Source organism: Pelodiscus sinensis, chromosome 6 (assembly GCF_052426305.1).
Source record: "Pelodiscus sinensis isolate ZL-2025 chromosome 6, ASM5242630v1, whole genome shotgun sequence".
NCBI classification, from domain to species: domain Eukaryota; kingdom Metazoa; phylum Chordata; order Testudines; family Trionychidae; genus Pelodiscus; species Pelodiscus sinensis.
In genome coordinates this window covers 31,678,311-31,699,459 of record NC_143057.1, presented here as the reverse complement: position 1 = coordinate 31,699,459, position 21,149 = coordinate 31,678,311, and the positions used below count along the sequence as shown (strand labels likewise).

General features: G+C 44.4%; 1 protein-coding gene across 5 annotated transcripts in view; it reads left to right on the top strand.

The window, feature by feature from the left end:
* Nucleotides 1-21,149, top strand: part of SMARCA2 (SWI/SNF related BAF chromatin remodeling complex subunit ATPase 2) — a 190,342-nt gene that overhangs the window by 22,933 nt on the left and 146,260 nt on the right. For all 5 annotated transcript variants that reach the window (XM_025188130.3, XM_075931662.2, XM_075931661.2 and 2 more), the window contains 2 exons: nucleotides 2,245-2,374; nucleotides 16,047-16,376. In XM_025188130.3, coding sequence (XP_025043915.2) covers nucleotides 2,245-2,374; nucleotides 16,047-16,376 — 460 coding nt within the window. The remainder of the gene's footprint in view (nucleotides 1-2,244; nucleotides 2,375-16,046; nucleotides 16,377-21,149) is intronic.

Genomic DNA, 21,149 nt, shown 5'->3' with positions numbered 1-21,149 from the left:
TAGACTTAAACATTACTTGAAATTTTCCCTGAGCTTTTTAATGAAAAACAGCTTTAAGTACCAATTTTCTCCAAGAGATATTTGCCTCATTCAAAATGAAGAGATGTGCTTTATATTGAACAAAACTTATTTACCTTCTCCTGTTTCCTTTTGTCATTTTTTAAATTCCTATTTTCAGGCAAGGGTAATTTCTGTGAAAATGTATGTGAAATGAAAGTGGCTTCATTTGCTTTGCATTTTTTGGGTGGAAAATATAGCTATTTTTGTCCAGCTCTATTAAAAACAGTGTTTATAAAGTAGATTTTCTATAAAGACAAACTCACCCCTTGTCTTTTTCTTTCCTTTTCCTCTTTATAGCTTTAAAGCACTGTTTTCCTACAGACAACTGAAAAAGAATGTTCCCCTCAGGCTAATTTTTCCAAAATTAAGGGGGAAAATTACCCACCAAAACGTATGTGTTTTGAGAGTTAAAAATTGCACATGGCAAGTGCTGCATTTCGGGTGGCTCCTACAAGAATTACAGTTTAGCCTCATTGAGGAAAGAGAGTCTTGCTCTCTGCTTCTGGGTGGGGAGGCCAGAACAAGGTGCCAATCTTTTCCTTGCTTGCCACAAGCCCTGCACATACTGTTAATGATTGGATACATCTTTTTGCGTGGTGACCTGCCAGGTTTCCTGTTTTCAAGGGTCTAATTTTATTCCTAAGACCCTTATCTCTGATTTGGCCTTGTTTCCATGACAAAACGTAAAAAAAGATGAATTTTTCGCTTTGATTCTCCCATGCTAGTCTCTCCCCCCAATCTCTCTGACCTTTAGTTGACTTCCTAGCCTTGGCCAGTTTGAAATGGGGCCACCATCCGCACCCTCCAAATAGAGGTGAGGAGTGTTGTGGAGTGGAGAGTGAGTGACAGGGATTCTTGAGGATGTGGCCAATTTGAATGTGGCCAAGAGGAGTTTGTTTCCTGCAGGGGAATCTTTATATACAAGGAAAAATGGTATTTGATTATTCTGTTATAGCACTGACTGAAAGGAAGCGAATGGGTTACAGCAACTAGTCTTAGTCCATCCTGAGCTGCAGAGTGTACTTTCATAAGTGGCTTTTTTTCAGCTTTATAGGACTACCTGGATCAACTGTCTGATTGGATGGTACCAAATACTGCTTGCCTTCAGTTTGTAGGACTTGAAACTGCCCAAGTGGCTCAATGAGGACTTGAAAAGGGGGAGAGAAGGAGAGGTAGAGAGCAGTCTTTCAAAAACCAACATCCCAGAGTCCTGCTATTATTTGCAATAGGAAGATGTAGAGCAGGTGTCCCAAACTCAGTTTACCTTAGGGCTAGTGCCAGTCCTCAAATCCTCCTAGCAGGCCCCTCTGGCAGGGCTCTGGGGGTATCGCTGTGCATTCCCCTTCCCCATGGTGCATGTCCCGACCATGCCTGCTGGCCTGTGCGTTCTTTCCCACCCCACGCATCCCCCAGTCCCACCTGTCTCCTCCCCAGGCAATTTAAAACCCATTGGGGCCCCCTGCCACCATCACTGGCAGTGCAGTCAGGCTAGAGTGGTTTTTGGCTGCTAGCTCCATGCTGCTGGCATGTCCCTGTGGCCTAGGAGAGGTGTGTACTGAGCTATCCCATCCATCGGTGTAAATTGAGAAACTATTTACTCATTTTGTGAAACTGACTTGATATCAGTGTTGCCGATTCTCTTAATTTGATTTCAGGCTTCCTGATAATTGGGGCTTTTTCTTTTTTCCTGGAAAGCTCCAGCCATGTCCTCGCACTAGGATCCCTGCCTGGGGTAACTGAGTGTGAAATCCACTGTCCCCGCCCCGCTGGCTGCAGAAACATCTCAGTGGGGGTGGCTCCTTGGGTAGTGTGGTTTGCATTGTGGTGGAGGCAGATAGCATGGCTTCCCGGACCAAGCAGCTCCCTCTGTATCCGGGACTATGTGGGTCCTGGGGGCTTGAGTGCTGCAGAGAGCTGTTGTGTACTGTCTCCCTTCCCTCACCCCGTAGGCCAGCTGTTGTGCAGGCCTGATTAAAAACTTTTCTAAAATACTTTGCAGTCCACATTGGGGAAGTGCTCAAGCTGTATATGGCCCACAGTCCAAAAATCTGAGACCCCTGGTGTAGAGATTTTTACTTATTTTAGTCTATGTTTTATATATTTGGGTAAGCTTTTAACTTCTCTTGTCTAGTATGAAAGTTCATAAAGCAATATCTGTGTATAAATCTCTCTTTAATTTTGCAGTCTATTGATGGCTTGCATGAAAAAGGAATGGTTGAAGACATGCATTGTAGCTCCATGAAGAGTGCAAGTTTGAGACCACCTCACCCTGGAATGGGCCCACCGCAGAGTCCAATGGACCAGCATAGCCAAGGTTGATGCATATTATTCTTGTGATGTGTTTTGCAGCTGCCTACAAGACATTCAGAGCCACCACTCCCTTGTGATAGGTTTCCAAGTTTTCTTTTGGTCAGTTTTGGCATGATGAATTGAGAGCTTTGGAAAACTGTTTAAAATTCTTGCTTCCTTGAGTGTCCATTTGAGATGTCTACTGGGGTCTAGTGATTATGATTTGGTCCTAGCACTTGAGAGGCTTGGGTTCAATTCTCTGCTTCCCCCACTGCTTTCTGTGTCACTGTAAGCATGTCCCTAAAGCTCTGTGCTTCACCTCCCCCTCTGTAAAGTATGGCAGTAGTACTTTCCTACTTCAGTGAGACTAGGAGCTGCTAGGGGAATGTACAGTATCTGAGAGAGATACTGGAGTAGCTTTTAATACTTACCAAATGATAGGCAAGAGCTGGATATAAGCAGTTTTAATACCTACCAAATTCTGAAAAGATCTGGATAAAGGCAGTTGCCAGGAAACCTGTGCCCAGCAACAGGCATGTAAGAGGGAAGTTAGCTTCACTCAAGACCTGCAGAGTCACTGCATTGCGAGTTGTGCTGGAGAAAAGGCCAAGGGTTAGAAAACATGGTTGATGTGTTTTGTGCACACACTTCTAACCTGGCAGTAGTCCTTTTCCTGAATATCCCGGGAACTGTGTTTGATCAGAAAGTGGGTTCACTCCTGTGGGATTTTTTTTGTAGTGCTCATGAAATTGTTGCTGGGGGGGGTGTGTGGAAGCAGCATTTTGTTTTTTTCTCAGTGTTTGGCCTCATAACTTTTGATTTTAGGGCCTTTTAGTGTGATTTTCTCAGTTCCTCCGTTACCATCAACTTGTAGCAGAGAAACGAGTCTGCTTACACGTTAAAGGGGGAGGTATTATATAAACAGCTGTGATTTAGTGTAGCTTTGCATATCGTAGGCCCTTAGCTGCTTAATACTGTGTCATATAACTACTAGTATTTAAATAGCATCTCAAGATCAGGATTGGGGCCCCCCAGCATGCTAAGTTGATATACAAACATAAGAGATGATCCCTGTGGTGAAATGGTTACAGCCTAAATGAGAAAGGCAAAGCATTGGAGAAGTGATTTATCTGAGGACTATGGGTGAGTTGAGAATAGAACTCTAGCCTCTTGCATGCTAATCCAATGTCCGGTCCACTAGACAACACTTCTCTCCCAGCTTTGCCCTTGAGTAACTGCCATATTTGGGTGCAGTCTTAGAACTTATGTATGCAGTAAGAATATATGTATTAGCTAATAACAGTTCATCCAGAAGTTGAGTTGCAAGTAGCCGGTTAAGTTAGATTTAGTCTGGAATCCTCTCAGACAGAGATCCAAACTTGCAAACCACATAGACACTCATTTAAATACGGATATGTTGAAGTCAATAGAACTTCTTGTGTTTACTGTTTAAATATTTGTAAGTTTTCTTATGGGATCCCAATCATTGGAGGTTTTAAAGTACAGATTGGACCTCTTGAGGATGGTCTGCGTTTGCTTAGTTCTTTCTTAGCCCAGGTGCTGGACTTTGATGACTTCTTGAGGTCCTTTCCAGTCTTACATTTGAGTACATGGTCCTAATACCAAATGGTTTAACTGATCTGAAGGTTGTCCACTTTCATTGTACTTTCCTCTGAGGGCATTTTAAGAGTGCTGCAACACGTGTGTCAACTTTCCTTCATCATTTTCTACTTCTGGTCTCTGAGGCTACGTCTACACTGCAATGCTATTTCGGGATACCAGAGTATAATGGGCTTGCTATTTTGATGTCCCCGTAAACCTCATTCCACAAGAAGTAAGGAACGTTTCAGAATAGCGGGTTATTTCGAAATTTGGTGCTGTGTTGTGAAATAGGCTATTTCGAAATAAGATTGAAATAAGATACACAATTTGTGTAGCTCAAATTGCATATCTTATTTCGAGCTATGCTGCAGTGTAGACGCCCCCTGAAATACCACAGGCCACCCACTCCTGGCATCATGTGACCTGATTGTTTTACTCAAAATGTCCATTGAAGTTAGTGGGCATTCTAGCTGTGCATGGAACTGCTTGACGAGATAGCTTCTTTGCCATTTGTAATGCTCTTAGGTGTAAATTATCTGAACCATTAATGTTCACTTCTCCTAACAAATCTTGGAAGACTGGGGAAGTTCTAGGAGAATAGAAAAATGCTTGTCATACTGATATTTAAGAGAGGGTAAACAAAATGAACCCAGGGTAATTATAGGCAGGTTAACCTGACATTGATGCTGTGCAAAACCATGGAGAGGCTGATCTGGATTACAAACTATTAAAAGTGTGTAGCATAATTAATGTCAACATGTTTTTATGGAAAATAGGTGTTGTGAGAGGAGATGATAATTTTGGTTTCATTCCACATGACTATTAAATAAAACTATACAAAAATAAAAATTAGTTAATTGCAAGCTCATAAAAAATTTTATATGTAAGCCTGTGCTTTGGTTTTCCTTAGCCTCTGAGTGTGAGAAGCTATGAGTGGGTAATGGGATGCATCACTCAATGAGTATCTTGTCTGTTTACTTCCTCTGAAGCAGCTGACCTTGTTTACTGTTGGAAGACAGGATATTGAGCTAGATAGAGCATTGATATTGGTCTGACTACTGATGGGTATTTGTCCTCTAATACAGAGTTTCTCAACCTTTTTTTTTTTATAAAGTACCCCTTTAAAAAAAAATTATAAGTTCCCCAGTACCTACGGTTTTCAGACACAATTTTTTTTCATCATTGTGACACATTTGTTTAAACAACTTAATTGTAGCTGGGCAGGCGATGAAATTTTTGGGTGTAAAAAGTACAAAAATAATAAAGCACTGTAAAACTTAAAACAAAAATTCAGTTTTCTCCAAATTTCAGTTGTGCCGATGTACTCCCCAGACTTCTCTCGAGGACCCCTAAGGGTACTCGTACCACTGGTTGAGAAACACTGCTCTAAAACAGAGGTTCTCCAACTGTGGTACGTAGATCACAGGTCTTAGGTTAGTTTCTCTAAAGCACGCACCTGAGCAGTCACACATGAGACAATGAAGGACTGCCCACCTAATTAGTAGCTGTCCAGTGTGGCTCCACTAATTAAGAACCAGAACCCTGACATTTAAGGTGAGGTGGTGGCCTTGGGGGGAGGAGGGGATAGAAGGTAGGAGGGAGAGAGGCAGTGGAAGGAATTTATGAAGTTCAGGGCTGTGAAGGCCAGAAAATGAAGCGATTTTTCCCTAGCTCCAGAGCCACTGGGGAGAGAGGGCCCTTCTTCCCAACCTCAGCTCTGTGGGTGTTGTGCAGAGACCCCTACTGATTAGCTAATTAATTGCAACTTAACATCCCTAATCAGTAGTTGATGGAATTTCCATCAACTACTTGATTAGTCGATAAAGGGAGGGGAGAGCGCTTGCTACTCCCACTGTATCTCTGCAGTTTAAATGTCGAAGGAGCTGGTTAAAAAAAGTGTTAAAAGTATTAATTAGTAAGGGATTTTTTTTTTAAATCCAAAGTGTTTGCAATACAGGAAGCCCTCATGATTCATAGAATCGCTAATCACAGTTCTGTGTATTTGTGGGGTCCCCTATCCTGTCCGAGCATGGAGGCTTGGAGCCATAAGGAACTCACCAAGGCTCCTGGCCTCCACAGTGAGTTCCCTGCACAGGAGCTCACCGCAGGGGCATGGAGCCATGGTCCCCAGTATTTGTGCATTTGCCATTCGAGGTGGATGTGAATGGTGAGAATTTCCTGTAGTTAGCTAATGGTAGAAACAACGTTTGGAAAGATCATTAAGTGGTCTACTGGGATCCTCAGCAATTTTCAAGTTGTCTGTGGAAAAAAAAGTTTGAAAACCAATGTTCTAATGGATTATTTCTAGTGGAGTCTCTGAGTGAGCTTTTCTCAGCCCACTGCTATTCACCATCTTCATCGATGATCTGGAAGAAAATATTATTTCTAGTAAAATTTACATGCCATGAAAATAGAGGAATGATAAATAATGATGGAGAGAGATTACTGATAAAGGCCAACCTGAATTGCTTGGTAAGGCAAGCTTATTTGAACATGTGATCTTGCACTTGTGTGTCTAAATCTAGGAATAAAGCATGTCACTGTGGGGCAGGGGCGGGCAGAAGGGCCTCTGTGGGCTGGATCTGGCCCGCCAAATGGGTTGATCCAGCCCATGGAAGTCCTGCCACTCCGCCACCCCCAGGCCAATCAGGGCATGGGGGCGGGAGGAAGTACACAAAGTCTCTTCCCACCCTGCAAGGGGCTCGACACGTAGAGTCAACCACTAGTCAGCCTTGCAGGGTGGGAGCAGACTTTGTGTGCTTCCCGCCCCCAGACCCTGATTGACCTGGGAGCAGGGTGGGAGAGTGTGCGAAGTCTCCTCCGACCGCCGGGGGCAGGCGCTGAGAGAGAACCACCTGTTGTTCAGCACAGCTGGTGGTTCTCACTGAAGCGTGGGGCAGGGCCAAAGATTTCACGTTCTCCCCCACCCCCAGACCAATTAAGGTCTTCCACGAGGCCCTGTCCCTTCCAGGAAGGCCTGGGGCAGCTTTAAAAATTTCTGAAGTGGCCCCCGGTCAAAAATTATTGGCCACTCCTGCTGTAGGGGATATGAGGCCTGGGGGAACTGTATTCTAGAATAAAGTGATATCGAAAAGGAATTGGTGATGGTAGGCACCCACTTGAAAGAGAACTCATATGATTCTGTAGCTAAGTAGAGGGCACAATCAATCCTTGGATATCTAAGCATGGAGTATAAAGGAGGAGGTGTGTCTTTACATACAATATTGGTGTGACTGTTACATGAATAATATGTCCCAATTCCAAAATCAGCATTTCAAAAATGATGTTGAGAAAATGGCAAAAGTTCAGAAAGGAGCTAGAAAAATAAGCTGAAGGCTGAAAAACATGCCTTTATGTTTGGAAGAAACTTAAGTTACGTTAGCTATGAGAAAGTTAAGAGGTGACTTGACCACAGTCTACAGGTACTTTCCTGGGAAAGAGATTTATTGTACCTGATGGCTCTTTAATTTACTGGAAAAAGGCATAATAAGATTCAGGAGTTGAAAACAAAAACTAGACAAATTCATACTGTAAGTAGGATTGGCACACTGTAGTTTTTTCAACTCTGATGTGTCATTGATTTGTAAGCTTTCTTCTTTTTTTTTCAATTTTTTTTTTACAGTTGTGGGAAGTTAGGGGGGCTAAATTATTTAATAGCAGATGAGTTTAAAAAAGGAAGTGCTTTCACTGTTTAGATACAATATGTCAATATTACAAGTCAACTATACAAAGTAAATAACCTTAAATCAGAGCTAACTTCTTAAGCAGATTTTTTTTGGCTTATCAGTTCATTTTTGTCAATGGAAATGTCAATTTGTGTGTATATTGAAGTTAAAGTTTACTGACATTCACTAATAAATCTAAATGTTCCAAACCTAACTATAAATAAGGCAAAAAGAAAGAACAGTGAGGGTAATGAACCATTGGAAGATCTTGTGCAAGGATAAAATGGATTTGACATTACTTAGTCTTTAAATTAAGGCATGAGTGTCACTTAGAAATACTCTGTAGCCCATACAGAAGGCATGGGATTGGAAAAATTATAGGATGAGGTTTTTAGTCTGTGTATGCCTGAGGTACAACTAAAGTTATGGTCCCTTCTGGCCTTAAAATCTATAACCACAAACTGGGAGTATTAAAGAGTAAGTAGTCAGACACAGGCATGTACCATATGCTTAAGTTTTTGAAAGGAAAAAATAGATTTATCCAATGCTCCCTTCTTACAATTACTGTATTTGTTGAGAGCAAGTGCTGATAGATACATAGGATGTGATGAAGTGGTGGACAACTTGCAACCCATCAGGATTCTATGAGGCTACGTCTAGACTGGCCCCTTCTCCGGAATAGTCATGCAAAGCAGGTAAGTCAGAATAGGGAAATCCACGGGGGATTTAAATATCCCCGCGGGATTTAAATAAACATGTCCGCCACTTTTTTTCTGGCTTGGGGACATGTTTATTTAAATCCCGTGGGGGATATTTAAATCCCCCGCGGATTTCACTATTCTGACTTACCTGCTTTGCATGACTATTCCGGAGAAGGAGCCAGTCTAGACGTAGCCTGAGTGTACTGAGAGACATTTTGTTTACTGTTGCCCACAAGTAGGGTTGGCAGATTCCACTGGTTTCTGTCTGTGTAGTTTTTTTCCTACTGGTCAGTTTCAGCAGTGGCTGAATCAGGATGCCTGGGGCAGAGCAGCTGGGGTGCTGCTGGGTTGGTCCAGTAGCGCCGAGGAGCGGTGCTACTGGAGCAACCCAGCAGCACCCCAGCTGCTCTGCCCCAGGCGTCCCTAAGTCAGCCGCTGCTGAAACTGACCAGCGCTGACTACAGGAAGCCCAAGGCAGAGTTGCTCTGCCCCAGGCTTCCTGGAATCAGCTGCTGATCAGTTTCAGCAGCAGCTGACTTGGGGAAGCTTGGGGTTCTTAAGTTGAATCTGTATGTAAGTCAGAACTGGCAGTCAGTTTCAGCAGCGGCTGAATCTGGACGCCAGTTCCGACTTACAAACAGATTCAACTTAAGAACAAACCTACAGTCCCTATCTTGTACGTAACCCGGGGACTGCCTGTATACATATGCAGGAAGACAGAAACATAACAGGTCACTTTCATGTGTAACTGTGGCAATTACATATTCAATGCAAGCATGTAATTGCATGCGCAGTCTTGAACGGAAGTCCAGAGTATTTACTGGCCAGCAAAGATTATTGTAAAGCAGTTTGGTACAGTATCATGGGAGTAACTTTTCTTACAATAGGAAAGAAGGAAAACTGTCATTTGGCTTTTGATTTGCTCATCAAAAATACACATTCTAAAAAGCTAAATCTGCAGCTACTTTGACATTGGCTGATAAAACCTGTACGCTATCACAAAGGCATTTGCTCTTCTGTTTTTTTTTTTAACTAAACATAATTACAAAAATAAGTTATGCAGATTCATTATTTAGGTTCTGTTTTTCCTTAGATTTAGTGGAATGCTAGTCATGCAGAAAGAATCTCTCACTAGCTGAGACAGATTGTCACAGTTTTAATTCAGTCATACTGTGATAAGATGATTTTACAAAAATCTGACATTAATTTGGTGGGAAAAATGATTATTGAATTGGTATCCTTTTCTCCCACAGTTTCCCCTTCTTTCCCTGATATCAGAAGTTAAATTTGTTTCCTTAGTATTGTAGGAACTTATTGTGCTTGCATCATGCTTCCGTTTACTCTTAGTAGCTTTGTTTTGTTCTATTTAACATATTGATGCACTTTTTTGCTTCATATTAAATGAAATTATAAAAATAGCTACATTTAACTGAATTTGGACTGCATTAACAACTTTCAGACAGTATGTGATGTAAGCAGACAGTATTAATATTGACATTAGATGTACTGTGTTTTGCTGCTGTTTGTTAAACTGCTAAGCAAAGCAATGTACAGAATCAAATTTAAGACATCCCAGTCCTACCTCTTCTCTACACTTTTCCTCTCAAGAGGCAGGGGAAACCCTGAAGACTACAAGAGAACTCAAATGTTTTAGTTTTTGGAAAAGGAAAAAAGTAAAAAAGCTAAGAATGGACTGAAACATACAAACTCTGCTTCATGCCTTGGATTTTTCAAGGTCATAAACAAAATTATCACGGTATCAGTGACAGCTCGGCCAGTTGAAGAGAATATTTTTCAAGTGCCCTGCCTCATGGCTGATTAAATAACTCAAGTGAAAACATAAGCACTGTGACATTTTGACATTTCCCAAGGGATACATGATGAATCACTACTGTCTTCTTATAGTGCAAGGGAGCCTTGTTTGTGGGTACTGGAAGGAGGTGCCCAAAGCTGTCACCTGCTGGCAATAAAAGGTTCCCATTCCAGACTCTCAAGCCTGGGTTTTTCCCTGTGCAGGTTAGCAGTTTGCACACTCCAGCCCCTGGACTTGCTAAATGAGTCCTTGAGTCTGAGCAGAGGTAACCTGTAGCTAAGTCTGTGGAGTTAGTTAGCTCCTTGATTTCTGCTCTGGCCCTTGGGTTACAGGTTCCTCTCGCTTATTTGTACAACACTCTTCATTACACTTGGGTGCCCAGTACCTTATATTATGTACACAGATTTGCTACCTCCATGGAAGCAGAGCTTCTGCCTGTCCTCTCTCCTGCTGCCGAGTTCACTAGCTTTAAATCCTTAGCACACATCACTTAGCCATGCTTATCATAAACCCAAAGAGACCTTTATTTGGCAGATGTTAGGATGAAAATAGAAGTATAAGGATTGGACTGTGAACACTTGGATGGGGTGGATGGAAAGAGGTCAGTTGTTCCTACTCTTGATGAAGTTAGCTTTGAGAACCACTTCCAGCAGCTTTATAACAATATTTTATGTTCTATAACCCTTAAAATATTTTCTGCACAAATTGCAATAGCCATGACAACCAGCAAGTTCCCAGCTTGTGGCAGAAACCATCCATGGCCCCCCTTCAGTGAAATACCATGAAAATGGTTTTCGCAGGGGAATCACACCTGTCTGGGTTTGCCTAGCAAAGTTCCTGGGGATAGACTTGTAATTGTGTAGTTCCTGTGTGTTGCCACCTACATCACAAGTACCAAAGGATTTCTCAGATGCTAAGTCTTTATATTTCTTGTCACCACACATAACTTGCTGGCCTTTTTGTTCTTCTAAATCTACTCAGATTTAGGTTAACTCACGCCGTTCACCAAATTACCTGCACTTCAGAGAATATTGATATTCACCAGCCCAACTGTTCTTAAATTAGCTGCATTTTCTTTTGTGACCCTTTTATGGCTTATATAGAAGAGATCCATTAGGTCACTTTATCCATCTGCCTCCCAATGCAAGATTTTCCTCTAGAGTATATTACTCCAGTCATAATTTTTAATGATCCATGCATTTGGGACTTCCACTCCTGTCCTTCAGAGTTAGTGCTAGTATACTGGCCACATTCCAGTTGGGAAAACTTTATATGTTGCTGACCAAAAATTCTCCTTGTAGCTTTGGTTGGCTAAGGCATTCTGCACCACATGTTCTAAGTGGTTAGATGCTATTGCTGGGCATTGTGAAACATTTTTCTGATGCGGGTGTGTGAAATGTAATTCATCCTAAATTAACCCTTTATTTGAAGTTAATCCCATTTACTTACCTAGATCAACACCCTCTTTTCTATGAGCCTTGTCTGAGGTTTTGTGTGTGTGAGTGTGTGTGTGTGAAAGCGACGAGGAGTCCTGTGGCACCTTATAGACTAACTGAAGTGTAGGAGTATAAGCTTTCGTGGGCAAAGACCCACTTCATCAGATGCATGTGTGTGAAAAGTCTGTCATTTCTGTAGAACTGATGCGGTTATCTCAGAGATAGTCATGATGGGAGGTAGGGATGTAAGTGACTAATCGACTGCTCAACTGTCTGATAAGCAAATGCTTATTGGATAGTTGACACACTAGTGAACTAGTCGCTTCCACACCCTTGCTTCCTCTGTCACAGAGAGGCAGCAAGGTGTGTGTGTGGGGGGGGGGGGGAAGCAAGGGGTGCTGGAAAGCAAGCAGCTCTGGCTCTGTGTGTGTGTGTGGGGGGGGGGAAGGGGTGCAGCGTTGGCCAAATTTGAAATGTATAAGAGTCCCCAACGGGGGCTCTTATACATTTCAAAGGGGACTTGCCTGCCTGGGGTCAGTGGGGGACTCCCTGCTGGCCCCAGGCTCCACATAGCATGCCAGCTTTGAAATGCACAAGAGCTCCCACTGGGACTCTTGTACATTTCAAAGGCGGAATGTGGAAGTTCTTATTGACTAATCAAATAGTTGAAGGAAATCCCATCGACTATTTGATTAGTTAATTAATCAAAATGTAACCTCCCTAATGGGAGGATTAGTGTGAAGGTGGTGAAAATGCTTCTGGGCCCATGTTATGTGGATAACAAAATGGTAACAATATTCACCTTTGCCACAATTAGTGGAGCTGCACAGTTGTTAGTATGACAGTGGGAAGGAAACTGTAAGAAAACTAATTTGATACAGAGTCAGCCCTTTCCGAATTTCTTCCTTCCTCTGGCATTAGCTCCTGTCACATTTCTGCAGATACCTGTTGTATTTTTCTTTCACTTGTAATGTAGATAAGCTATTCAGATCCTTTCCTCAGTCTGTTTCTCTGGTCTGTTACATTTATTTGTATAACTACATTGCTGTTAATCAGACATAAGTATGGTGCATTGATTTTTGAATTGGTAATTTAAATCAGGAGCCAGGAAATCATTGGTTTTTTTTTAAAAAAATCTTGCTTTGTATATTTTTACTTTACTTATTTACCAAGAATGGTTCATTCTCATTTGTTGATATAACTGTTTAAAAGAGATTGATTTGAAACCAACCATTGCCTGTACATTAGATTTGGTTTTTGATAAGCAGCAAGATACATTGCAGCCATATGTAGTTATTTAAATGAAGTTTAATATGCATGTATTCAGAGTCTTAACGTTTACATTTTTAAATAATTGTTAAATGGTGAATGAGGCTTTTTATTTACTTAGAATGTTTTTACTCAGGGTTTGTGTCAAGCTGCTTTTGAATAGAAACTGGAATTCAGTTAAAATGCATTTTAAAATTGTTTTTTTTTTTTTTCTTTAAATGTACTGATACATAAGAAAAAATGTTCAGGAAGGCAGTTTAGCCAAACCTGGTTTGCGCTTAGAAGTAACCAATTTATTAAACAAAGGAAATGTAGCAGTTTGACTGCTTGCTGCCTCCTGAGCACCCCTGCCAGGGGTCGTTCCACCTTTACTTCCTTTTCATCCAGGTCCCTTTGAGAATTCTCTCTTTAGTGACCGTCTATGCTCAAATCCTTTGATTCACTCTTCACCAGTTCTCCTCAGGCTGGCAAGAGAGTTTGTCAAAAATAGAACTCAGGAGTTCAAAACAAAGGCATCTTCTCTTCATTAACTCCCACTCATAATGGGTACGTCTAGACTACAGGCTTTTGTTGACAGAGGCTTTGTCAACAGTATCTGTCGACAAATCCTCTGTCGACAAAGAGCGTGTAGATTACAGCCAGTTCTGTCGACAAAGCAAGCAGCTTTTTCGACAGAGTCTCTAGATGCTCTCTTTTGAAAAAGCATAGTGTGGATGCAATAGACAGAACTCTGTCGACAAAAGGTGTTATTCCTTGTAGAATGAGGTTTACTACCGTTGACAAAACTTCTGCGTTCTGTCGACTTAATGTCAACAGAACTCGGCAGTAGTGTAAACGCAGGTATAGTTTTGTCGACAGAAGTCCACTTTTGTCGACAAAACCCTGTAGTCTAGTCACACCCTATGGGTTTTACCTGACTAGGGCTCTAAAAGTGTCAGACTTGGTTCTCATAGCTGCTTCTTCCACTCGCTCCACACAGTGTCCTACTAGCTTGCCCTAGTGTCCTAATGAGCTCCTTGTCACAGTGTCCTAGTGAGCTTGCCCTACTAGCTCCTTGACCGCTTGCTTCCAACCATCTATCCCCCTTCTGGCTTTCTCCTACCTTTTTATACTGGTTTATATTGGAACCAGCTGATTCTGCTCTCAGGTAGACTTAGTCCCAGGCATTCCAGCCTATAGGCAAAGCACCCTGTTACATGAAATATTCACAGTAGTTAGAGAATTGGCAAATTGTTTTTGGTCACCAGAGCCAGATTTTCAAAGGCATTTAATGCTTAAAGATTCAGGTAGGAGCCTGGTGGGATTTTCAAAAATGCATTATTAGGGTAAGAGCATCACTCCCATGAAGTCAAAAAACGCTGCCAGCCATTGTTTTGCACATGGGAAAGCTGGTGCTTAGTGTCACCTTTCCACTTTGCAGAGATGATCTGAGATATAAATAAATACTATTTGTACAGTGCAATCAAAATCCGTTCTGTCAGAGGTGGAAGTAGAATATGTGTGTTCTGCCTTCTTTCCCCAGTCCTGGACTTTTTCTACCAGATCTTTCACAGAGTACTAGCACCTTCCATGGTTTTTTCAAAAGTTAACATTTTCGTTCAGAAATGGCTCTTATGATTTCTCCAATATGCAGCTAGTGAAGGATATTGAGCATTATTTAGTCAAACGTCAGCCATTAATCAGCATAAACTGGAGCAATTGTATCTATTTAAAGAAGGGTGGCTTAGGGCTTGTCTAAACTGGCAAGTTACTGCACTGAAACTTTCTCGTTCACGAGTGTGAAAAATCATCCCCCTGAGCACAGTGAGGGTACATCTGCACTGTGAGCTAAAGTTGTTAATTGCGTAGCCAAAGTCAAATAGCTTAACTTGGTATTAGGCACTGTCTACACAGCAGGAAGTCGAAAGAGGAACACTTTTCCTTCGACTTCCCTTACTCCTTGTGAAATGAGTTACAGAAGTCAGAATAATAACGGGCTTGCTTTGTAGACACACACTCTGTTATTCTGAAATAACATGAGTCATTTTGAAATAACACAGCAGTGTAGACATGCCCTAAATTTCAGCACAGTAGCTTGCCGGTGCAGACAGGCACCCTGCATTGGAAGCTAAACCCCTTGTGGAGATGGTTTTCCTAATGTGCTGATGCCACAACCACATTGTTGCATTAAAGTGCTGCTGCAGCATTACTTTAATGCTACAAGTGTGGACAAAGCCATACTGTTTTTATAGCTGTCTCGGTCATTGCTTCTTTTCAGGGGAGATGTATATTAAGGATGTCAAGTATTGGGTAATTGACTAATGGAATAGTCAAAGAATTTTTGCATCGACTATTTGTTTAATTGACAAGGTGTCTCTGCCTTTGAAGTGTAGCAACAAGCCCTTTGGCGCTACACTTCAAAGGTGAAAGCGATGAAGCCTGAGATCAGCTCGGGACTCGTCTGCTGACCCCGGGCTCCAAATGGCACTGCTGTTTTGAAACTCTGCGGGGAGGCCAGTGTTGGGTTCCTTGCTGCATTTCAAAATGGCAGTGCCACTTGGAGCCTAGGGTCAGCGAAGGAGTCCCCCGCTGATCCCAGGCTCCATGTGGTGCTGCCACTTTGAAATGCCCCAAGGAACCTGGTGCCGGGCTCCCCTCATCATTCAAAGTGGCAGCGCCGCACAGAGCAGCTGATCCTGGGCTCCATGTGGTGCTGCCGTTTTGAAGTATCTCTTCTTCTCCCCCCTTGTTGCCTCTATCTAATAGAGGCAGCAAAAGGGCGGGGTAAATGACTAGTTGACTAGTCCTTCACAGCCCTAATATGTATACATCAAAACAAACATTGTGCAGTCTGTATAAACTGTAGAATAGACAAACTTCAGAAATCCTTTCTTATGAAAATTTTCCCTAGCTATTCAGTTAGCCAGTTCGCTGTCATGATGGTTGGAGGTACTGTGTTTATGATAGCAGTTTGATTTTAGATGCCTTATCCAAAAATGGATATTATTTAAAAAAAAAAACATGATACATGTCTCAGGAATAGTTCTGGTAGCCTTCTGGTTATCCCAAGAAACTCCAGATCATCTTTTCTGTTTTCACAAAAAATATGGTTGCTGTAATAACTAATATGAAAATATGTACGATTTGAGTATTTGTAAAGGTAGCAAATTCTGTGGCTTATAAGACTTGATTAACTGGAAAAGTAAATTTGTGATCCTCCCAACTGTTCCAGGTTATATGTCTCCTCATCCATCTCCTTTGGGAGCACCTGAACATGTGTCCAGCCCAATGTCTGGAGGAGGCCCAACTCCACCTCATATGCCACCAAGTCAGCCAGCACCCATGATACCCGGAGACTCGCAGGTTATAAGCCAGCCCAGCAGAGGTCCTTCACCTTTTAGCCCTGTCCAGCTGCACCAGCTCCGGGCTCAAATTCTAGCTTACAAAATGTTAGCTCGAGGCCAGCCTTTACCTGAAAACCTGCAACTTGCTGTTCAAGGGAAGAGGACGCTGCCTGGGATTCAACAGCAACAGGCTCCTGCTAACTACAGCAGACCACCTGGTAAGTAAATGTGGGCATAAAACCCGGGTCATAGTCTTCCATCAATTATACCAATGCCAAACTATCCACATGGGGGTGGTGTGTGTATGCATGTGAGGGCCAGATTCTGGCCTCAGCATGAACAATGAGCTTCACCTTTATAAAAGTTGAATTCAGAGTGGAATAAAACCAATGCTTTAAAAAAAACACTGTACACTTGGAATCAAGATAATTTAAAAAATGATGGAAAGGTATTTTTATGTAGTTCAGGTGCCCCAAGTACCCTCTACATTTTTGTGGTGTTAAAAAAATAATTTCAGTTTTACTATTCTCTTTCAAGTACTTTTATTCCACCCTTATTGATGTACATAAAAATTGACTAAAAAAACTTAGGAGAAATTGACTCTAAGGTAAATGCACTAAGTAAATTGAAAAATACAACCTTTTTTTGGTTATAGTGATCTTAGATGATGTTTAATGAACACTTTTTAGAAGCATGCTTTTTGTTTCTTAAACGATGAACCTTTAAACTTGAGGCCAAAAAAAACCCAACCCAAGAACCCTTAGAATTTTTTAACCGGTGTTTGCTTAATTTTGTCAGGTTTGGAGTGTGTTTTTTGTTTTGTTCGTAATTCATATTCTTCTTCAAGTGATTACTCATGTTCATTCTAATATAGGTATGCGTGCGCAGTGTGCACGTGCCGTCGGAGACTTTTTCCTCAGCAGTACCCTTAGGGCTAGCAGGGAGCCCCTGGAGTGGCACTGGTATATCGGCCCATATATATGCCTGCTGGTCCCCTCACCCACTCAGTTCCTTCTTACCACGGTGACAGTCATTGGAACAACCCTCAGCTTGTCTTTGAGTTGTTCTCCTTACTGCTCTTCTCCTTTGCTAGCAATCATTTGTTAAGTACCTGTTAATTTAGTTAAAGACTTTCATTTGTAGTTTTCTTTTTACCCCTCTGCGACGTGCCCTGCAAGAAGTGCAATAAGTCTATGCTGTGTGGTGACCCACACTCATCGTGTTTGAAGTGCCTGGGAGAATCACACATTACTGACGCGTGCAAGATTTGTAAGGCGTTCAAGCCCAGAACCAAATGAGAGCGCGAGTTGTGACTCAAGGCGCTCCTGATGGAGGTGGCACTCTGGCTGGCACCGGCTCCGGCACCATCACAGGACTCAGCACTGAGCTCCAATAGCGCATCGGCCTCAGTGCGACAGCTTGTACCTCACAGAGCCAGATGTCTCTCCCAGTTGCTGGTACTGATACGGAAGAGGAGGCCTAATAGGGGTTGGTCCCTGCCCAGACACGCCTCCATTTGCTTTAAAGTGGGGCACACGGCGCCAGCCAGTCCAGAGCCCGGCTTTTTAGGTCGGGTGACTACTCTTCCCACTGGAGGGATGTGAGTCCTTCAGAGGATCTCCTAGACCCATCCACCTTGGAGGCCTTGGAGGCAGCAAGGGTCCTTACAGACTCTTCTCCCTTCCCTCTACCAACTCCGGCACCCTCAAGACGGTATGGGGTTGCCCAGGACTGCTCCCCTCCTAGGGTGCCTGGCGAAACGGCGCATGAGGTGCGGCAGAGCCATATGGCACATGTGGCACCACCCCTGGCACTGGCAACAGATCTGGCACTGGACACGATGTGGGTTACTCGCCCAGCACTGCTTCCAACCCCCGGCACCGCGGCACTTACCTTCAGGGACCCCGTCTCGGCGATGCCTCCTCCTCCTCCGCCCCGGCACCGCGGCAAACCGAAAGCCATTTCTCGGCACGCCGCAGGACAAACAATATCGGCATCGGCACTGCCATGGTCCGTCTTGGAGTACTCCTCTGATTCCAATGTGGAGTCTGCATGGCCTTCACGGGGCTCCCGATCCCATTCATGGCACTGCTTCTGCTCCTGGCACTGGTCCCGGCACCGTACTTTCCCGCATCGGTACCAACAGCTGTGGGCTCAGCCGATCCCTGTACTAATGGTCCAGCAGACGTGGCCGGTCTAGCAGATGTGGCCAGTCCAGCCACCCAGGCAGTGGCCTTTTTGGACTCCCTGCGCCCTCCATGCCCTCCATGGATGCCAGGGCCCACCAAGACCTCCTCCGCCCAAAGTCTGGGAGTCCAGGCAGGACAAGGTCTCTGAGGACTTGGACCCAACCGTTAACATCTTGCACGCAGCCACTCCCTCCAGAGTGGCGTTGCCGATCAACATGACAGTAGCCAAGATTTCGGCAGCCTTGTGGCAAACCCCGGTGTCCATCCTGCCCACCAATAAACATGCAGAACGGATGTATTTTGTCCCTCAGGAGGGTAGCGAACACCTCTTCTCCCACCCTCCCCCAGGTTCTTTAGTAAGTTCAGGCGGTCAACCAGAAGGAGAGGTAGGGTCAGCCTGCAGCCACCCCTAAGAATAGTGAGGCTAAAAAGACCAACTTACTGGGCAGAAAGGTCTACGCATCTGGGGGCATCCAATACCGAATTGCCAGCCAACAAGTCCTTCTGTCCAGATATGTCTCCAACACCTGGGCGTCAATGGACGAGTTTACGGACTTGTTCCCCAGAGACTCCCATGTGGAGTATAAGTCCCGTCAAGAAGGGGAAAGTACTTTCCCAAACGGCGTTAAAAGCAGCACTCAATGTGGGTGATGTGGCTTCACGAGTCATGGCCATCGGAGTGGTCCTGCATTGCAATTCATGGCTCCAGGGCTCTGGAGTGCCACCGGAAATCCAAAACACTTTACAGGACCTCCCTTTCGAAGGCACGTAGCTCTTATCTGAGCAAACTGACCAGCAGCTGCATGGCCTGGAGGACACAAGAGCCACATTAAAGTCCTTGGGTGGCAGGCTTTTGTAGAACCAGAGGCGGTCGTATACCAACAGGAACATTCCTAGACTGCCTCCACAGGGCCCATGTCCCGACTTTACCCGACGTAGGGGCAGGGGTAATAATGGTAGGAACAATAGGCACCACCCTCGCCCATCCCTGGATTCTAACCAGAGACCCTCCCCCCAATAAGACAAGGGTTTTGACGGGACCCCGAGGGCTCCTTACCAGTCTCCCCGTTACCCTTCTGGGACCATTTATCTTGTTTCCTCCAGGCCTGGCGCTCTGTTACATCGGACCGATGGGTTCTGCAGATAGTGGAAATGGATTATGTAATCCCTTCCCAACCCCCTATCTTATCCCTTTTCAGGAACCCCTCTCATGAGCCTCTGTTTCAGGAGGAGGCTCTCCACCTTCTCAACTTGGGGACGGTGGAATGAGTTCCCCTCCAATTTCAAAACAGGGGTTTTTATTCCCGCTACTTTCTGGTCCCAGAAGCAAAAGGGGGCCTTCTCCCAATCCTGGACCTCAGAGTTTTAAACCTCTTCATCATCAAGACAAAATTCAAAATGGTGACTCTGGCATCCATCATTCCTTCCCTAACCCCCGGGGACTGGTACACCGCCCTCGACTTAAAAGACGCTTATTTTCATGTTTCAGTCACCCCTTTCCACCGAAGGTTTCTGTGATTCACTATGGGCCAGGACCGCTACCAATTCACGGCCTTTCCCTTTGGGTCTTCACCAAATGTATGGTGGTGGGGGCCGCCAAGCTGAGAAAAAGGGGAGTCCAAATGCTCCCTTATTTGGACGATTGGCTCCTCCGGGGGAAGTCGGAAACCCAGGTGAGAGACCATATCACCATAGTTTGTGAACTTTTTCAAGAACTAGGTCTTCTTTGAACCCTGGACAAATCCACTTTAACTCCTACCCCGACAATAGAATTCATGTGTTCGACCCTGAATTCCCGGTCTCAGAGAGCGTCTCTACCCAGCTCCTGCTTTCTCACGCTATAGTCGGCGGTCAGGTTACTCCAGAACTTTCCAGCCTGGGCTTGTATGCGTCTACTGGGCCTCATGGCCTCCTGCACTTATGTAGTGCAACATGCCAGACTATGCATGAACCCACTTCAGATGTGGCTATTGCGAGTCCACAGCCTGGCCATCCACTCCTGGACAGAGTGTTAACCGTCCCCGCCCCTGTCTTCCTTGCGCTGGAGTGGTGGACCCATCGAGCGGAAGTCTGCGCAGGGGTCCCATTCTCTCGGTCAGTCCTGTTCATCCGACTGGTCACAGACGTGTTGGACACGGGTTGGGGAGCCCACCTGGGAGAGCTGCACACTCAAGGTACGTGGTTCCCCCACAATACCTCCCTGCATATCAACGTCAGGGAACTCAGGGCGGTCCGACTGCCCTGTGCGGTTTTCTTTCCCCACCTGAGGGGCAAGACTGTCCTCATCCTGTCAGACAACACGACAGTGGTGGCCTATATAAACAGGGCGGGGCTCGTTCACCTCGCCTGTGATAGGAGGCAATCAGCCTATGGGAACTCTGCATCGGGGCAGGTATCCACCCGATGGCCTCGTATCTCTCCCGGGCTCACAGAACATCCTAGCGGATAGATTGAGCAGATTGTTTGTGAGCTATGAGTGGTCCCTGCATTGGGACGTTGCTCAATCCATCTTCCACGTGTGGGGGTTTCCCAATCTGGATCTGTTCGCCACAGAGCAGAACACGAAGTGCCCCCACTACTGCTCCCTCATGGGACAGGAACGGGAGTTCCTAGGGGACGCTCTCCTCCTCTGGCCGCAAGGCCTGCTGTACGCCTTCCTGCCCTTCCCACTAGTCCACAGGGTCCTGTTGAAAGTGCGGGAGTTCAGGGCATCATTCATTCTAATCTCCCCAGCGTGGCCCAGACAGCATTGGTTTTCGACTCTCCTCAACCTCTCATGTGAGAGGCCCATAACCCTCCCAC